This window comes from Xiphophorus maculatus, chromosome 6, assembly GCF_002775205.1.
Source record: "Xiphophorus maculatus strain JP 163 A chromosome 6, X_maculatus-5.0-male, whole genome shotgun sequence".
Taxonomy (NCBI): Eukaryota; Metazoa; Chordata; class Actinopteri; order Cyprinodontiformes; family Poeciliidae; genus Xiphophorus; species Xiphophorus maculatus.
Genome location: NC_036448.1, coordinates 10,160,737 through 10,181,691, shown reverse-complemented (window position 1 = coordinate 10,181,691; position 20,955 = coordinate 10,160,737). Strand labels below are relative to the sequence as shown.

Here is a 20,955-nt window from a genome sequence, read left to right as displayed (position 1 = left end):
AGCATATACGTGGTTTACTTCTCTTTCCCTAATCGCATCAGAGAGTTATGGAAGAACCAACAATTTGTAAATTTGTTTTTCCGCTTCGGTTTGTGCAGAATGGAAAAAAAAAATTCTGTCAGTAAGTCATGGAAATTTTCAAGTCTCAGAATCCAGCCTCACTTGGAGAGACAAAGAATCCCCTGCAGGTATTCTCACTGAATCAATTAGTCTTTATTCTTCGGACTCTTTTCACACACAACAAGGCCAATGCCGGACGATTTGCATAAGATAAAAACAGGAGCAACAAAAACAAAACACTAATAACAATAAGGTAAACAACACTAAACACGTAATTAATTTCTTAAAAGAATATGTTTTAAAATCCTTCTAGCAAAAAGAAATGAAAAAAAAGAACGAATCAATGCAGCGTTTTTTTGAAAGTGAAAAAAAAACTACAGATATTAATATAAGGTAAAGTTCCACAGGCGAGCGCTGTAATATGAAAATGACGCCTCACCACATGTTTTTGTTCCCACTTTTTATTTTTGTAGGAGATCTCAGAGATCAAGATTGCTTCTACAACAAAAGCTAATCTTATAGGCATGTTAGACAATAACTAGTAATAATTTATGAGCCATGAAGAGGACGTTAAAATCAACATAAAACAGGAATCTGATGTGAGCTCAGTTTCTTTCCTTTGCCATCATTTCATGCTGTTATATTTTAAAGTATTTGTAGAGGAGCTGCATTCCTTCTTGGAACAATCACACACGCCCTGATTACATATGCTGTACGCTTTACAGAAGAGTGTGCAGGTTGAACCTGTTTAAAATAAAATGTAAAAAAACAACGTCAACAGCATTTATGTAAATATTCATAATGAGATTAATCCGCATCTTGATGTAGCTTAATCTGCGGTGTAGTTTTGTTTCTTGAAGAACGTTTGATGAGGCGTCCTTTCTCCTTAGAGTTCCCCTTCTAGCTATTTTCGGTCTTATTTCCAGTTACAATAAACAAACTTCCTCCCCATTCTGCGGTATGAATCAATACCACTTACTCCACCCGGGCAGAGGCACCTGAAGCAAAGCGATGTGCTTCGATTTCTAACCTCTCTTGTTTCTTTCACTGAGAGCGAGCTGCTGCGCTGCCGTGTGAAATGGCTAAAATTTAGACTTTTAAAAGATGCTTCACATCTTTGTTCAGTTCACTGTTGGATATCTCTAAAACCCTGAAAAAGGACTCACACACAGAACTCTGTGGGTATGTCAGAAAAATAGATAAAAGAACCCGTACATGAGGAGTGATGTCTTTGTTTAAGTTTGGATATTACTGAATCACTGAAGCGGTTCATCAGTGTGCTCTGAGCCGTAGATTCTGCTGATTGACCAACCACGCAGTTTTGGAACAGCTCAGTTTTGTGCTGCGCCTCTGCACCCGCAAAGAGCCAGCAGGATCAGGGCGAGTTTGAATGGGTGGTGCACAATCTAGATTTAAAATACATCACGCTTTGGTTGAATGCAGCACACATGGCGAGACTAGTATTTTTTAAAAGCGGAGAGTAACAGATACGGTTTCTTTCATGTGGAAAGAAACCGTATCTGTATCGTGTGTCGAGAAACCACAATCTGACGTCGCCACAATACGCCACAAAAGTTAAAATTATCACCTTGGCTGAGGCTTATAGAAGTATTTATTTTTATTGGATTATTAAGGGTAAACACTCAAATACCAAAAACAATTCAAACACACTATTTGCCCATTTTAATTTATGAATGTGTGCACACATCTCTCTACCTCAAGAGAGAGATTCTCTATCAAAAGCTTGTTTTTCTTAACTCCCATATCGTAGAAAACAAATTGCTTTTGAGAGTAAATTAGTGCAAAAAAGTCACTTTCAGAAACTCTGTAAACAAAATTACATGACAAACTAATCTGAAAATTAATTGAATAATAAATTGAGCTAGTAACAGTAGCTGGTGCTGCTATAAACTCCACTATGAGACATATTGTGAAATTTATGATAATGAATTGCTCAAGGAAGATGGATGGAAATTTCCATTAGAAAAATGCAGCCTTCATGGCATAAAGCTACAGCAGCATCCACATTTTGCTGCACTCTGTGTAATAAAAAAAGAAAAACCCTGAATAAATTAATCTACTATTGCAGCACGTCTACATACCTTTGTTAATCAGTGGTTGTTTCATACATTGGCCCTTCTAAGAGGTCTAAATTAAATGTGGCAAAAGAATTTTTCATTTATACTCTGAACATTCAAACTTCATAGTTCCATTAGGTAGAAATAAGATTCAATAAGATACATTTTTAGCCACTTTTCAAAATGGGAAAGACAAGAGCACATGCCATTCACATTTCCAGATGTGTTTTGGTCTTCAGTTCAATTCAAGAATATATTACTAAATAATGTTGTCACTCATATCAGCCTCTGACTGAACTTTGACTGAAGACATTGTTGCTATCTGACATGTTCTGGATGACACCATCAGCTGTTGGTCAGCACTGCTAATCCACCTCATTTGCTTTTGCCGCTTCTCCTTAAGTCCCTGTCTGGCCTTATAGTTAGAAAGCCGAGCAGAGAGACTTTGTTCTCGTTTATATATGAACTAGGGATGGATGATATGGACTTAGAATTTTATTGCAATATTTTGGGTTACTATTGAGATAAAAAAATAAATAAAAATGATGATAAAAAAAACTACTTATTACGACTTTTTTAGGTAACTAAGTGGCACAACATTCATAGCACCACAAACAGAATTATTGGTAAAACATTCCTATTTGAAATAGTAAAAATATAATTTCAGATGACACTGTCAGTTTTGTGTTGTTTTTTTTTAAACGTTATTGATTGAAATTTATAAATACAACGATAAATCAAAATTCTTGTCAAGATTTCGTGATAAAACCTAACATGAATGTTCTCCTCCTCTCCCTGCGTCCACGATTACTTTTTTTCAACTCCTGTGTGATTTGGGGTCGTAGTTCAGATATTATTTGAGTCTTTGAGACGTTACCATGGTTTCGCATCATAACAACCGTCTGAAAGGAAAAAAGGAAGAGTAAAAATTTCTCTAGCTGCACAACTTCCCAAAACTAGACTCAAAATTATCTCTTTATTACTCTTAAACATTTTTAGAGGTAGTAAATTGGCTACAAGATGGCAGTGACTCACTCATAATAACAATAATACTGCAAAGATTTAAAACAATTGTAATAACGCCAAGCACATGTGGATGAGGACTCGTGTTTATCTTGCATTCGCCAACCGCAGTCAGGAAATCCTTCAGTTCAAGACCTGCTGCAGATTTCCTCATTATGAGATGATGCTACTGTGACCCAACATGGAAATTTTAAGGTTTTTTTACACGTCTTTACCAGGAGTGGCAATAAGTGCGCAGGCCGTTGTAGATCTACGCTGCTGTTGTTGCAGTTATTGTGGGATGACAGACGCAGAAAAGCTCAGCTGCCGTTAGATTACTTGGCAACAGCCCTGAGCTACACCGTGCAGCGAGCCGTTTTCACTCGGCTGCGAATGTAACCTGCGCTCACATTCCAGCTTCCAGCAGCCTAACATCAGAGCTAATACGACGTTTGTTTGTTAGCGCAGAGTTACCTCACAGCCGAGGAAAAGCCCATATTAATAAGCCCCGCCACTACATTATTCATAGAGAAGCATATAGAGAATATTGTGCGGCACAGAACCAAATGATTTGATGTTTTATTCATAGTGTTGTTCTGTAAGGAGATGGGGAGCAGTGAGGGGAATGAGAATTTATGGCTTTATTACTGAAGTACCGTTTCTTCCATAAAGTCAGAGGTTGTTACGAAGAATGAGCTCGATTTGAGTCCGGCCTGAGCCCAGTGTTTGTCATTTTATTACCCGTTAATGCAGCAAGGAGAGATGTAACTGTGTCAAAGCTGAAATACAGAGGCTGCAGACAGAAAGAGGACAGCCACTGTTAAAAAAGAAAAACAGAGAGGGGAACAATGAGTTATTTTAGTCAAGTTTCATCCCTTTATTACAATGTGAGAGTTATAATTTAGTTCAGTCTTACCATACCATGTGTGTTTTTAGATTATTATCATTTTTTTAAAGTACCAAAGATGCAGAGAATTCTGTAAAAACGTAGCAAAATCTAAATATTGCCTTCCTGCAACATTTGCTGCATTGCTTCACCGCACTGATTTTAAACCTACATGTTGAGCAGTTAAGTTAAAGTTAAAATTATTAAACTGAATCTTCATTTATACTTACAGTATCCTAAAATATAGAATACTTTTTAAACGTTTAGCTTTTATTCTTCCCTGTTAACAATTGAAGAAGTTTTTTTCTGTGAGTTTGACCCCGCTGATGCAACACGTTACTTTGTAGGTAAAGTGAGGTGTAGAAAGAGGTGAGAAACAGGATCTGTAAATGACTGGCTGCACATGTGCAGGGGTGTTCCTGTGGTTCCCTACACAGATGCTAAACGTGAACCTGTTCAGAGGAAAAAAGATGTTCAGTCACCTTGACCTTTATATCTTAGTCATTGTGCACATCATTAAGGCCCAATTTCATATTTTCCACCATTTTCTCCATTTCGATGCTGATCTGCTAACGGATAATGTTTCAGTATTAAAATCAGGTTCCCTAAAAGTGGATGCCTCTAAAACGGAAAAACTGAAACTTAACTGATTGAACTGAAGTGCCTTCTTGCTTAAATTTGCTTTGCAAGTAAAACTTGACTTGGTTATAAGCGAAGATTAAAAACCCTAAATCAGAGTATATGGGGGAACCCAAGGCATCATAACTTATAGATTTCCAGTTCTGCTTTTTTTTTCTTTTTTTTTTTAAAAAAGCATCTGTTCGCAATTTTGTAAAAATCAAAGGCCAGGTCTGTTGTAGCGAACATTACTGACTGTATGTCATTTGGAAAGCATTAATCAGCCAAGGACTTTTCAGTATAGAGCCTTTTTCACATTTTATTATGTTACAGCCACAAACATCAATGTCTTTTTGTGGCATTTCATCTTAGAAATCAACACAAAGTGATGCATAATTGGGAAATTAAAAGAAAATGATAAATAGCTTCCTTATTCTTATTTGGATACAGGTCTGGAATTTGACTAGGCCACTTCTGCTCAAGTCTCATGTCTTTGGAAGCCTCTAATATATTTCCTCCCAGATTCCCTGACCATGCTACAGACACACAATCCCCGCGGTATCATGCTGCCACCACATGTAACGATGTCCAGTGAGAGCTTCACAGAACAGCGGGATTTATACGAGATTAAATGAGATTAAATTACACAAAGGTGGACTCTGTTTACTGACAAAGTGACTTCTGAAGGCAGCTGGATACAATATAGCAAAAATAATAAGTTACTGAATATAAATGCTTGCTACACTTTATAGATTTCTATTTGGAAAAATGCACTGCTTTGTGTTTGTCTTTCTTTGACAGAGAAATTTAACATGAGCAGTTGTAAAGTGGCCAAATCTAAATAAGTTTAGGGGCATGAATGCTTTAGAACGGCAGAATACGTCTCATTTTAAAACTAAACATTAGACAGATCAGGTACATTCACTCATTTGATTGCATCAAATAGGAAATCATCAACAGCATCCTTTGATGCTGTTGATGACAGATAGATGATAATCATAGTACTGTTGATGCAGTACTATGATTGTGAGAAAGCACAGAGATTACAACACACTCTCATTCACGACAGCCTGAGCGATTGGTTTGTTGTGGTCTTGTTTCTGTTTTCTCTTTCTGTATTTGTATGTAATATTATTCAGGGATTAGCTGCGTAGGGAACGCTTGTTTACATCCTCCGACTGTCTGAATGAGACTCAGAGCTGTTAGTACAGATTTAAAGCCAATATTATCCATCTTTTAATAGGAAGCCGTGTGTGTCTCGGTGTGTGTGTGTGTGTGTGCTTTGCATGCGAAATGTGTCTCTTTACTCCTCTTCATGACCTTTGTGTTTGACCCCTGGTCTCTATCCTGACCCTGGGCCCTCTTGGGTCTTTGTTTGTCTTTGTCATTCTTCCTACAGTTTCGTGTGCCGCAGCCCCCTCACCCGATCGGCAAGGCGACGCCGCCGAACCCGGCATCGCAGCAGTGGAGGAGGGACCTGCACATGGCCGACAGCCACCGTCTGCCCTGGGTGAATGCCCACACACACACACACAGACACACACACACACGGATATGAAAACACAGACACAGCTCTGAACCTGCAGATTTAATCAAACTGCAATCATTTTGGGGAAATAAAAAGTTAAAGCAGCAAAAGTTTAGGACTTAATGGAAGATTGATTGCATCACCAGCATTACGTCTGCAAAATCTGCCGTGCGATTCTGTTTCCGAAGATGTTGCAGTTGGAGTTTAGTCATGAAATTACTGCGAAAATCCAGATATAATCTTTTTTATTTTATGTTTTATATCATGTCGAAACCTACGCTATCCACAATGCGGCTGCACAGGAAATCAGGTAGACTTTCAAGAAACTTTCCTCTCACCTACTTTTTTTCAGTGGCAGTCACAGTTAACTTTTATCTGGCTCCAACTTGGGTAAAGTTTTAGATTTTATGTAGGCGTCACTTTGAAGACAAAAGCCTTTTACACAGTCTGCATAGACTGAGCAGTAAGCTTTGTTGCACCTTGAATTTCATCCTGTGCCATCTCCCTGCTGAATAGATAAGATTTAAATTTCAATCTAAAAATGGAAGGCTAAGAAAGGCAGTAAATAAATTATTTTGCAGCCATCAGTTAAATATTATTTCTGCATAGATATATTTACCCTCTCGAGTTGGAGCTTTGCTGCATTAATCACTGTAGCTTAGCAGGAAGAGAGCCGTCAGGGTTAAGAGAGAGAGAAAAACAGTTCCACTTTAACATTGTTTGTCTGCAGGTGACAGAAGTGTTAAAGTGGTAACATTTTGTACTTTGCCTTCAGGAGGCAAAAGTGACAGACTGATTCCGTAAAGCTCTGCAGCTCACATACTGTGTCTGCTGTTGTTTTCCATGTTATGAAGCTGCGCTTTTTCATAGCTCAAATCTTACACTCAGCGGCACAAACTCAGACACTCGTCCCGGTGTTCAATTAGAGATGCAAACAGAGTTGTTGGAACTCCGGCTAAAGTAGGCATGGTAATATTTCAAACTGAATATTTCACACTGCTTAAAAGTTATAACATTTCAAATTTTTTAAAATAACTCTTAAGCAACATTTATTACTTAAATAAGCAGTGGTAGAATTGTTTGCACCCTTCCTGTTAATGCTTTGTACAACCACCTTCCCCACCACTGGGTTATCGAAGCCATTTTACAAGGTTGGACCATGAAGTGAGAGGAATCCACGTTTCACAATCTTCTGGGCCTTTTTTCAGTTTTCTCTTCATCTCACCCCACAGATTCCCCACCTAATATAAGTCTGTGTGAGGTAATTATCATTGAAGAAGGTGGATTTTGTGCCTGGCGAACCTTTTCTGAACTCATTTGACCATATGTTTTGGACTAATATGCTGCCCATTTGACAACCCGTTTTCAGTTTTCTGGCAGAAGTCACCAGGTGTCTATTGAAAACGTTCTTGTACTATTGAGAGTTGGTGATGCCATGCATTCTGATGAGGTTTCTTTGAAATGGGAGCAATAAGTTTCTGCTGCACCGCGTTGGTTTTGTAAGTCTCGTGTGTAAAGAAGTCGTATCTGACTCAACACGTACAGCTACAGTGTTGGTCTGGTTGCAAATGGGGCTGAAATGGTTTGCCAACATTAGCATGTCCTCTCCATTTCAATGTGACTCGTTGATAATTCGATTCTGTCATTCGATTCATATTTTCTCACAGAAAAAGTATTTATGCTGCTTCATAAACTTAGTGTCTGCCTTTGAATGTTGTAATAGTTAACGAGTAGTGTTTCAGCTCCTCTCTGCGCAGCTCTATCACACAGGGAAGCAGCCAATACGATCTCTGACTGTGACTATCATTGTACAAGGTGTAACACACTTAAATTTTGTGGGTAAAACTCATTATCATGCACCTGTAGATAGGTTCTGAATTAAAAATATGTCCAGCACTGTGCTGCATGTGGGCCATCTAAAATAAAATCACAGACAAGCACACCAACAACCTCATAGTTAAATTTATTCATCGACTCTGAACATTTTTCAAAACACTCTTATCTGATACTTTGAATCTGATCCCTGAAAAATAGTGTTTTATTATTTGATTCATTAGTTTGGTTTCATAACTGATTGTCCTTCTCCTCGTTCGCCACCCAGCATGCTCAGTTATGCCTCTGCAAAACTGAGTCTTTGTTTACTCTCTGATGAAATGAAAAAAACATTTGAGATTCTCTCAGAATTGATCGATGTGGATGTGCATTAGTGAAACTGTTGTAGCTGAGTTCCTGTAAAAGCATTATCCAGTTTCTAGATGGATGGATTACTGTTTACTATTGTGCTCTACGAAAAATGATTAAACCGTATTCAGCTAAGGCTTCCATTTAAATCCCTTCACAAATTTATACTTAAAGAAAAAGTTTTATATTCTGTTGGGACTTTATAAATTTGTTCCAAAACGTTTAAAATACGAGCAAACATCTCTTCTTTTGAAACGCACATAAATTATGTCAATGCATTTGAAATTACAGTATTAAGAAACACTATAATTTCCATTTTAAGCAGTTCTGATCAAGCATAATTTAATGACCAGCAGTTGCACTCATTTAAGCGATGACTCATATTCCCTCTGCAGATACATGTAAATCACCCTCTTTGTCTCAAAGCCGGCATGTCTGATTACTCATATCTATATGTGCTTTCCCATATTGCGCCGAGTGAACACGGAGGTGTGAGAAGTTCAGTTTTAATGCAAACACAACATGTGTGAAAGGACTTAATCCTGACTACATTAGTCTTTCTAGAGGCTCCTGGTGCACAAGTAAAGGCTTTTGTGCCAATTTGAATGGAGGAGCGGAGAGAGAGCGAGGAAGAGGAGTAATTTATGCAGAAGTTGAAGAAATGATGGAAGGAGAGGGAGGGTGAGCAAGAGGCAGACAGAAAACAGACAGCCAGTATAATTTATGTAGAGCTCAGTCAGGGGTCTGTATGAAAGATTTACTTGTTCGTAGATCAGGATGGTCTTTAGGTCTATTGTCGACTTCCACGCTTAGAATCACATTTAGCTGATTACCTGATTTCAGAAGCAAAGTGAAACATTAAATAGGGACATCAAAGCCAGCACTTCCCTGCAATTTTTAATTGTAACATATTTATAGCTATTTAAAGATGTTGAATAGAAATATATACTGTGGTTGAATTTAGACCCTCTGCTCCACGTTTATGGACCCATTTGTTAGATAAAATCAATGAACTTTTCATTGCATAAATGTTATTTCATACTAGAAATGAAAACAGAGTTTTAAATTTAGTGTATTTATTCAGTGAGTAATAAAACTGCACATTAATAATTGTTTTTGCTCAAAATCATTGTCACATTTTGTCACATCTACACTACTATCCCCGATTTATTGTGGGGATTTCTACGTGATAGATTTTTACAAAGTAGTTATTATGAAGCAAAATAAGTCGTGTCTTTTTTTCTTATGTTTACAGAAAGTAATCTGAACTTTGTGGAGTTTTAGACTATAATTTAAGCCTTAGAGGGTTTTTTTTTTAGAGAAAACAAGTGAAGGAGATAAAGGAAAAGAGACCATAAATCAGAGAAGCAAGTAATAACATTATTACACTTTGCACTGATTATAACAAAATGTGGCGGTTACGCTTTCTTTAATATAATAATGGCACATTATGCTATCAACGATTACAAACCAGTGTTTGTATTGATCTTAATAAATATGATCATGTTTCATATCATACATATTTAAATCTCTGAACACTCCAAACATTTGGTCACATTGTTGCATATTCAGACCCAGATTTAATTAGATTACTACATATTATGAAATTATTACATAATGTGGCATTGCAGGGTTGCAAAAGACTTGAGGCTAAGGTTGAGGTTCATCTTCCACTCCATCAGTGACCCTAAATATACAACCAAAGGTTCAATGCAATGTCTTAGATTGCACTGCAATGTCAATGTAAGAGTGGAATAGCCAAAGTTCAACTGAGAATCAGTGGAAAAACTGAAAATGTAAAGCTGGAAAGGCAGACGTCTAAATTCCCAGCAGCTAGATGTCTGTAGCCGGGGCTAGAAGGTGTTAATCAGGGGAACTTGATACTGATGCATGCCACACTTTTCATATTTTTCACTTTCTTTCTTTTTTGCTAACTAAAAGAAACAAGTTTCGATTTCCTTACACTTCGCAACTGTAAAGTGTAACAAATTTAATTTACGATACCTGACAAACACTGAAGTTTGGTTGAAAACAAATGGAAAAGTTCAAGTTTTGCACTTTTGTCGACATCCGCGTCCTACGTCCTCCTGTTTTGCTCTTTTCTGAGAAGACCTTTAGCTCAGCAGCTGTGAATTATGAACTGTTCACGCGCGCACGTCATTCAATCCCTAACTCATCAGCCAGCTCACAAGTCATACAAATTACAACCGAGCGCTGCATGTGGGGTTTGACACGGAGCGGCAAAGAGTCGAGGAGAAGGAAAGAGTGAGACATGAAAGAGAAACTGAGGATGAGATTAGAAGAGGGGTTGAAGTAGAAGGATGGTGAGGGATGAGGGGCAAAAAGAAAGCGAGATGGAGAGACTGGTGTGGCCAGCCAAGCAGAAAAGGCTGTCAGTCTCTATAAACCATCTCCTCTGTCAGATTAGTATGAGAAGGCTTCTCTTTCTCTTTTCTACTGTGTGTTTCTTTCCTCTCCTCTTGCATGATTCTCTCACTCCATTTCCTTCTTCGTGTCTCTCTCTCTAAATCGCATACACGACCGTTCCTGCTCTTCTTTCTGCTTGTCACATTATCTCTGATGTTTCTTTTTTAAACAAGGGCCCGCCCGATTTTCTCTTCTCTTTTTGTTCTCCTGTTCAAAACTGGTCGGTGCGTATAAATAACCGAATTTCTCTGCAGCGGAGTGAGAATCAGTTTGTGTTTTTTTTTTTTCTTCCTTTTTTCCAAGACGGGATATGTCATTTGAAGTGATTAGTGATGATTAGCGTGTGAACGGAGCTCAGGCTGAAGAGGAGTGACTAGATGAAAGAGCGCAGAGTAGTTCAGGCTGAATTCAAACTCTCAGAGGTAATTATAATGGGCAGTTTTTTACAATCTCTCTTATCCATTATCTCTGACAGTAATGTTTCATGACACTTCTGTCTCTTATGGTCCTCTATGTGATTCCCATTGATTTTTCTCCCAAGTTGTCACTCTGCTGAAGTCAACATCGCCCATCCAGCCAAGCTCTGAGTTAGACTTTTTGTCCCAGATTGGTGAAGATTCACTAATGCGCTCCAAACAAACGGCTGAGTTACTCGTCGCTCTGACTGTATGTTTCTTTTTTTATTCCCCTCGATAGTCCTATTCGATGAACGGCTTCGGTGACGAGGATTTCAACATCCCACCCATCACTCCGCCGACTCTGCCAGACCACATGCTGCCCCCTCACCTTCCTCACGATGCGTCCCCCAGACCGTACCAGCCCATGGAGCCGCCGCCCAGCTCGGCCGCAGGGCACTACCACCTGCCGGGCGGCATGACCGTCGGCCAGGATGGAGCCGCCGGGCTCAGCCAAGACGGCGAGACGTTCAGCCCGGACGGCGGGCCTATGACCAGCACGCTTTCTGTGGTGAGTAGAACCTCATCCACACAGAGTTTCACTCTGTTGACGAGCAACATGGAAACTAATCAGGATATATTTTGGACTTTTTTTTACAGTAGCAATAAAAGTGATGGAAAAAAGATTAAAAACACAATGGTAATAAAAAAAAAACAACTAGTACTTGTGTGTTTTTCTAATATAATTGGACGTACAGTCAAGTTCAATAAATTAGAGTATTTTAAAAAATTGATTTGTTTCTTTCACTCAGTTCAGTAAGTTCAGTAATTCTGATGATTATCTGCTTGCATCTTTTGGAAAAATTACATTTAAGATTATAATATTGCGTCACACTAATTGAAAAAAATAATCTTGATACAGGATTGAAAGATATGTTAATAGCCACATACATGTTATTTTCAAAAGGTACTCATTGGATCATATTTTTATCTGTTGAATATATATTTATAGATATTTGGTGACACAAATCCAGTAGCATCAACAGTCATGCAATAAATAGTAAAAACACAAAAATTAAAGTAAAATGCACACATATCCATTCCTGTGTATGACTGTATACATGAAAGCAGTTTTGACTAAACTAAAAGTAATATACAGTATCGCATTTTCCGAACTCCAAGTCGCTCTGGAGTGAAACTTGTGCCAGTCAAAACAATTTATAATATATTTTCAGGTATTTTATTGCTTCTATCAGTTGTTATAAAACATTGTAATTTATGGTGAGGAATAAATTAGGTTACCCTACATTTATTCCCACTTAAAATGGCAAAAATAACACCGATTACGTCAGCTGCACATATTGAAAACATTGTTACTCAGCGTTTTGAAGGATGTTTGCCGCTCAGCCCTGCAGTTTGGTTTTCTCCTGATGGTTGCAGTGGGAGGGAACAGGAGAGCAACTGCAGAATAATAAACAATATTTGCATTCACTTTGCGAGCAGCGTAGCAGGGCTGAACTAAATGTTCTTAAAAAAACAAACAAACAATTGTTTAATGTTCAAGTGTGTGATAAATAAAAGATAATCTGGTAAAATTTTCTTCTGAGTAAACCTTTAGTTTAAAGCCAATTGCATCTAAAATAAATTAGACTTCTCTATTCAACCTTTAAAAACATTATCTCTAAAAGCAAATTATGAAAATAGTTGTATTTTCTATTTTGCTTGTTTTTTGGGGTTTTTTAGACTAAAGACATATTTTCTAAATTCCTCTAATTTCCTAATCGGCTGCATAGATTATATCCTGTATATTTCTAGGATGTCTACAGAAGCGAAGACAAACCTCAGATGTAGATGTTCGTGTTAATAAAGAACGGGTTTTTCTCTTTTTCAAATAAAACTTTCAATTGTTTTTGTTGCCGTTTAGAAAAATCCATGACCAGATTTTGATGAATTGTTTTATTATTTGTGTATTTCTGAGGAGAATCTCCTCCTTTGATCCAAAGTCTGGCACTGTGATCATCTGTGCCTTCCACTCATGCTGAGCACCAGCAGTAAAATCCAACAGAAAGTTTGAGATTGTGACCTTGTTTCTCTTATTTGTCTCTGAAACAATTTCACTCTGTGATCGACTCAGACTGGCCACCTGCTGCTCCCCTAACGCATTAACACACAACAGACGCGTTAGAGACGGCGATCGCTCTGTCTTGTGGTCAAATGTTCTTTGACTCCACTCATTAAAAGCTCAATGAGAATCCCAGCGAGTCGTCAGATTTAAGCCGACGGCCTCCGGCGATGTTAAACTGTATTCTTTTTACAGTTTTTTTTTTTTTTTAATTCAACGTAGCAGCATGCAGCCTGGGGGGAGCGCTGTTCTGTTTGAAAGCCGATGACAGCAGCCGCTCCGTCTGACATTTGCTTCGTATTTTAAGTCTTCGTTTCACGGTAAAGTGAAAATCTTGCTTTTAGTGGTGACATTCAGGCTATGACTGTCTTTGTCATACAGTAAAGAAATGAAAGCTACGCCCGAGACTTCTCTGTCATTGAAACTCTGCTCAGATCAGATTCTCAGGTTTACAAAGTCAGTAATAAAGATTGCTCCTGTTTTTATGAAGATTGAAACTTCTCACCTCCCACTCGTGATCTTTCAGTTCTTGACTCTGTTTCCTTGATCTCTATATTGAATGTGGCTGCTGCAATATTGGGACTCGGCTTGAAAAACGCAAGAGGTTGGCGTTAGAGCGGCTGCGAAACACAAAAACAGTTTTTAAAATGACATTTTAGACATTTCTGCTGTTTGGATTTCATCAGCTTGTCTTGCAGTGAGTTGATTATTTGAGAGGAAGGTCTTATTTTGCATTCTCAGTCCTACTTTCTCTCTGTCTGCTTCGGTCTCCAGACCCCACTGTTATATTTTCATACATTTACTGCCAGCCCATGAATTATTGTTGCCTAGCAGCCATGCCGAGCTCAGCCTAATCGGTGTGGGTAGAAAGAGTCAAATCAAAGAGAGTGTGTGTGTGTGTTATTCCTACAGGAGCAAGAGTATTCAGTTGTAGTTAATACAGAAATGTAGACTTCACTTGTTTTTATTATTTTGCCACTGCTGAAATGATTACTTCACAGCTTTCTGTAGTTTTGTCCTGGTGAGTTTGATGTAATAAATCCTAGTTTATAGCTTCTGACTCGGATATTTTCCTAAGTCACACACACACAAAAAAGACACACAATGGAAACCCTTTTAGGTCATATGCAGCTTCATTATTTCTTCATCTGCTTGGAAAAAAACGTTTAAATGGAAATATAAATGTTTAAGTTAAGAAATATAACCTAAATAAACAAAAATAGATCATCTCTCTGAAGAAAATAAAAAAACTAATAATAATAATAATTACCTTCTCTTTAGTTTTAAGGCCTTTTTTGCTTTTGAAACAGTATTTGAAATTAACAAAAAGTAATTTTTGGGGGCTTGCGACTAAAGTATTTCAGAATTATAATCCAGAATTATAATCTAAATCTCTTGGTGAGTAAATTGTCTATATACTGTATATATGTCCAGATCAAAGTTTTATTAGTTGAGCCCCTAAATAATAACGTAATTCAATGAGGATTTCCACATAGTAATGGTTTATTGCCTTGCTGAAGCATTAAACATTAATCATCTGCCACAAGATACTAATGCTATTAGATGTCAGTAGGCCCCTGTCACGACAGCAAATTTTGCTGGCCGATAAATTGTCCGAGAAGTTATTGCAATGAAAAATAACATCTTGAAACCATTTTATGTAATAAATGCATATAAATAGTGCACCATGCCAAAGAAAAATCTTTAAGTTCCAAGGAATATTTACCACTTGAACTGGAAAACATTTTAAATATCCAAAATAAACTAACAAAACAACAATAATGTGCAATCAGAATTTCATTTAAAAAACAAATATAATCAGTGAGTTTAGACAGAGAAAACAGGCCGAAGTGGCAGGTAATGCAAACTAACTTCGTACTGCGTGGCAAATGTTTGCAGCGTTTCTCAAAATGCCGACTTTTCAATAATATTAAAGGGGAGCGTCTCTTTAACAATTATTGTCCAAATAGATATTGAGCTCATTTTAATTTACTATGCGATTAATTGATTGATTGCTTACTGTGTCAGGCTTATATGTCACCATTTTAAATATGAGTTTTAATAATTGCAAAATATAGAATATGAAATATTCTCTGACAATGTGAAACAGCATGTAGAAAATCTGTAAAATATTTACCTATATTGCAATATAGTAATGTTTGTACTATATGAAATAATGTTTCATTGCATTATTTTTCCTCCTCTTAGTTATTGATTATATTGCAAAAGCAGATAGGAGAGTAATTTGTTTTTATTATTATTACTATTATTTTTAATCGCACATTTAGCCGTTTTTTATATAAATGTGTTAGTAGAAACCCCCCTCGGTAATGACTACCGTTCCCCTGCTGAATCATTTGAACTGCGCATCTCGTTTCACTGAATACATTCAAGTCGTGCTATTTTTAAGTTACGTTTAAGTTTAGAATATCTGCTTCTGTTCTCGTGCGTCCACATGTGACAAAATCAGGGCTTTTTCAGTGAAAGCAAGAATACGTTCTCATACTGAAATTCTTTCTCAAACCACACATTTTGTAACAATGTGCGGCCACCGTTTGCTCCCAGAGCTTTTACCCCAACATGACTCAGTCATTACCCATCAGGGGTTCTCCCGTCACCTCCCCAACCCTCCGGTCTCCTCAAAGGGGAAATCTAGCAGGTTTTTCCATCGATTATTCCTTTAGGTCAACAGGGAGGTTAAATTCTATTTATTTTTTATTTTTGCCTCCCACGAGTCATTTCAACCTGCATGTTTGTTCAAATCGATAATATATTTAGTCACAAAAATATACTTTAGAAATGATTTTAGCCACTGTAGCAAATGTCCTATGACTTCAGTAAATATGTGAATATTTTGTTCTTGCTGTCAATATTTTTGACATTTCCTTTCTCAATAATTTAACTCATGTGACGAATAAATGTTTTTCTCGAAGGGGCCAAACCACAGATACTATTCTGTACTATTTCCATCAGCATTTGCAGCAGCCTAAAACCTCATCCCATGTTCGAGAAATGTCACCCTGCGTTCCATCTAAATACCACAGCGGCAGCGTTCAGCGGCCACTGCCAGTAACCGGGTTCAGGTAGCGTGTTCCCCAGAGGGGGCACAGCCCGCCACATCCGTTATTATTCAATGCTTATACTGAGAGGAAACTCGAAATACACACCATCATCCATTATTTGTGATGATGAATGTTCCCACACCGAGGCTGATGGTGTTAACTTTTGTTTTCCTGAGAAGTGGACAGAGTCTCGCTAGACTGACTCAAATTGAGATCGTTCGACTTCACAGAATGCTATTTAAAACTGAACTGAAGGGTGAATGTTTTCCATTTGACCAGTGTGTGCTTTAAAATATAATAAGTAAGCAGTAAAAAGTCTGAAGAAGACTGTAATCATACTTTATGTTTTGGTTGACGGTTATTTTACAGATTAGATGTAACAGACCAACACAAATGTTGTGGAGCATCAAAAATGATGCAGGTTTATGGAAACCTGTGTATGTATACAGGTTTATCCATTTTAGAACCATTATTCCAGTTACACTGGGTATAACTCTACCAATTTGCACACCCATAAACTGTTTTTCCCTCCATGTTTACAAGATATAAAACGTTTAAAAAGTTTTATATCCTAACCTCACTTTTACATCTCCACAACTTCTCGCTGACCTGTCTGAGGTGTTGGTTGGTCTTCTTGATGTTTTTGTTCACATATGTCCTCTAACAATATAGAGGCATTCATAAAGCAGCCGCATTTATATTAAATTACACACAAGTCGGTCTGATGTCAAATACAGAGAAGTTAAAAAATAAAGGAGTGTGTACTTTTGCAACTAAAGGTATGAACTTTGGTTACTACGATACATATTTACGACTTCTGATTTTAGCTTGAAACCTTTTGGAATCAGTAAAATATTATGCTATAAAATTGCTGCATAATTAGCTGATTTTTTTTCTTATTATTTTTGATAACACTAGATGAATTCATGACTAGAGAATTGAAATAATTTCACCCACAACAGCTATGGAGTAGTTCACTCCTCGACTTAATTGTATAATTTAGCAATAAATCCAGCATTATGTGCTACAGCTATTAAATCAAACATCGTCATTGTTGTGCTTTTGTTTAACATCAGTGAAAACCTAACATGTATTGCTTTTAAGAGGACCATTTCCCATAAGTCCTCATTTCTTCGGGGTGACGTCAAACTTCACATATGTTTAACTCCTGTGTTGATTTTATGACACTGGTGCATTTTATCTAGCAAACCTACTGCAATGTGTAAACTGTATCAACAAATTATGACCTTCGTCTTATGTGAAATTATTATAAAAGGTTTATTTATAGTTTTACAGCTATATAAATCACTTCAAGCCTGTTGCTTTTTCTTTTCCCCAAGATTTGTTTAAGGTGCCATTCAATTTTGTTGAAACCTTTTGTTTTAAAAGCCAATAAAACATTATGCATTCATGACACAGGTGTGACAGTAAAAGTGAGAACTGGACTGTCTGGTTACTTTACATCCCGCAGTAAACATCTTTCTGATAAATTGCCTCGGCCTCGGGGGCGCGGAGAATAAACTTGTCCGTATTTGTTCAGTCTGCACCCGTGGACTCGGCGTCTCCTCCAGACACGTCGCCACTTCTGCAGAGTGTGGCAAATGGGGTTTAAAAAGCTCTATTGATGTACTTACACATGAGTGGGAAAATGGGAATTGATGTTTTAAATGACTTCTCATCCTGCCTTTACCTCAGACCTGTATTTCCTGTTGCCACGGTTACTATCAGATTTCATTATTAGTGAATCCTGGTCGGCTGCACAGACCCTGGCAAGAAGAGGCGGACTGGTTCAGAGTTAGTTCTGTTACATGATGAGCATGTTATGCACCTCTGACTCTCTTTCAGCGCGGCACAGAATCTAAGACTTGGGCCAGATTTAAAAGCAAACTAGGAAAGGTTTGTGTGACACTTGAGAAGGATTTGATTCACTTTTTTCTAACAATTTATAACCAAAAACATGAAAACTTATCAACAAGTCCTGCGTGGTTGTGTCTGTCACTGTGTTTTGATTTCTACTGACTACAAACAAAGAGAAAAGCTGTGACTCGTTTGCTTTCATGCCTTTATTAAAAACCGAGAAAGTCTCAAAAAGCATTTCAATATTTTTGCATTTTGCACATTCTTTGACTCTAGTAAGCTGTATAACCCAATTTAAAAGGTTATTAGCTGCTGATTTATTCATATTTTAGAGTTATGTGTATTTCTTATTTGGTTTTAAGAAAACCAAATTTGATCATTTTGATTTTAAGTAATATAATTTATTTGTTGGCTCTTTAGCACAGTAAATTGAATAGGCTATATGCATACCACATGTTTTTAATTACTGAGTTGATAAGTGATATATTTTCATGAAATTGAGATAAATTAGATAAGTATTCACCTCTTCTTACTCTATATCAAACAGAAAAGTAGTGCTAAGGTAATTATTTTGTTTAAAGAAAACGGTTTTAAATAAATAGTTAGTAAAAATTGGGTAAAAGGGTTACACCGTGTTTTTTTACATCTTTTACACCCTGCAATAGACTACAAGCATAAAAAAACAAATGGCTTGTTATTATATTTATGTTAATGCTGAGTAACTTCCACGTCTTTGCTGAGAAAAATCATTGCCACATCCTGGTGCTGCCACCACCACGAGTCACGGTGTTGTCAGGGCGCAAATACACAATTGTGTGAAAACAAAACTTTTCGTCGATGGTGTTCTGATTTTCTTCACTTTTGTTCTCTGCTGGTAAAAAAAACAAACAACTAACAAATAGGTTCTTTGGGATAATAAGGTTTATCTCGATCTTGATCAGCAGTGTTAGTTTACCACAACACCTCAACACAATAGTTCAGTTCTGGTGTCATCTGATAAGAGAACCTTCTTCAGTTTCACTCAGCTTGACTCTATTTACCAACTAGGTGACTTTGAAATGCTGTTTGTTGTTGTTTTATTTAAGCGTGAGTTAAAATGCACATTCAGCCTCGTATCCTTTTCCTTTCTGTCACATAAAAACCTAATAAAACGCTCTAAGACTTGTGGCTGCGACCTAAACTTAAATTAAAAGGTGTGAATACTTTTTCAAGGCCTCGTAGATGTGATAATCGTCTCTGATAGTTGCTTCCTGTCTTTGCTCAGATGCAGCAGATGGTGAACTCAGACTCTCGATTCACCAGCAGCCAGCAGCCAATCAAAGCGGCGCTTGGACCCAGGAGCCAATCGGGCCTGAGCCAACAAAACCAGCTGTCCACAATCAACCAATCCCAACTGGGGATGAATGGGAACCCTGCTACCCATAACTCCCCTTCACCTCCTGGAAGTAAATCCACCACTCCGTCTCCTCCCAGCTCGGCCCATGAGGACGACAACGACGATGGACTCAGGGTAAAAAAAACCCCCAAAACCCATACAAAACAAATCTCACAGATACTCATCAGAAGCAGAGAAACCGCTGCCTGTGGGAGTCATTTCATAATATCTCAATGAGCTGTGAACAGTGAGACATGTAACCACCATTTTTTATTATGCTGCAAGTGTGTGTATGTGTGTGTGTGTAGGCAGAAGGGACTTATGATGTTATGTGTCATAACAGACTCATTCTGTCTGCATATCAACTAGATAGAAATCAGCTCCCTTACTGTTCGCTGTCTCACATGGAAACAAGCTCGCTGCACCCAACCGACTCTTCATATTCTGGAGAAATGAAACCATTACTGCTGAAGAATATCGAGCAATTTGTTTCAGGTGCTGTAAAATGGTAAAAACATAAAATAAGGGAGACTTACCTCATGACTCATGGGAAATAAAAGCAAGCGCTCTTAAACACCTAAACTCTCCTCTACATTTACATATCTGTACTGAGCCAGTGGCATCAACGCTGGAGTTCACTGACTTCCTCATAGCAACCCATTCTTTCACACATTTTTATAAAAACAATGTTTGTGTGCAAAGAGGCTAAATTTCACACTCCTGTAGCCAGTTTCTGGTATAAATTTTTCTGACCTTTAAAAAAAACTCTACTTAGTCATCTGGAGTGTTGATTTGCACCGGAGGGGACGTCACACTGTGTGTATATTGAAGTTGCTGTAAACCAGGGTTTTGCTATTTTAAGACATATAGTAGTTGACATCTGCTGTCTTTAGCAACTTATTAAACAATTAGCATGTTTATTAGCACAACTCTTGCAGCTTTAGTCAATATAAACCGCATTCTGTGTTGGGTCAAACTCAAGGCCTTTAGGGGCCAAATCCAGCCAGCTGGAGCTTTTTTTAAAACTTAATTTTAAGAAGTACTGATGAAATGCAGAGACGGCTGTTTATTAATATTTTAACAGTTTGTTAATGGATATATTTTTTGTACATTCTGCCACAGCTAGCCCTTGATATGGTCCAAATGAAAATGAGTTTGACACCCCTGGCTTCTTAGAGCAATTAGATTCTTATCTCACCTATGAGACTTCCAGAAAGGTCAAAATCCAAATAATTTCATAATTTTAAAACTGCTGCAGCAGGGAAAGTGTCCCTTTAGATTCTTCCTCAAACTTCACTTTAAGAGACCTCACAGATACTAAAAACAGGAAACTTTGTCTTTGTAGCTGTAGTAATGTCTTCACC

General features: G+C 37.6%; 1 protein-coding gene across 2 annotated transcripts in view; it reads left to right on the top strand.

Annotated features, from left to right (window-relative positions):
- tox (thymocyte selection associated high mobility group box) overlaps positions 1 to 20,955 on the top strand; it is a 53,791-nt gene that overhangs the window by 20,972 nt on the left and 11,864 nt on the right. For both annotated transcript variants that reach the window (XM_023335861.1, XM_005797131.3), the window contains exons 3-5: positions 6,044 to 6,154; positions 11,477 to 11,746; positions 19,481 to 19,726. In XM_023335861.1, the coding sequence (XP_023191629.1) occupies positions 6,044 to 6,154; positions 11,477 to 11,746; positions 19,481 to 19,726 (627 nt within the window). The remainder of the gene's footprint in view (positions 1 to 6,043; positions 6,155 to 11,476; positions 11,747 to 19,480; positions 19,727 to 20,955) is intronic.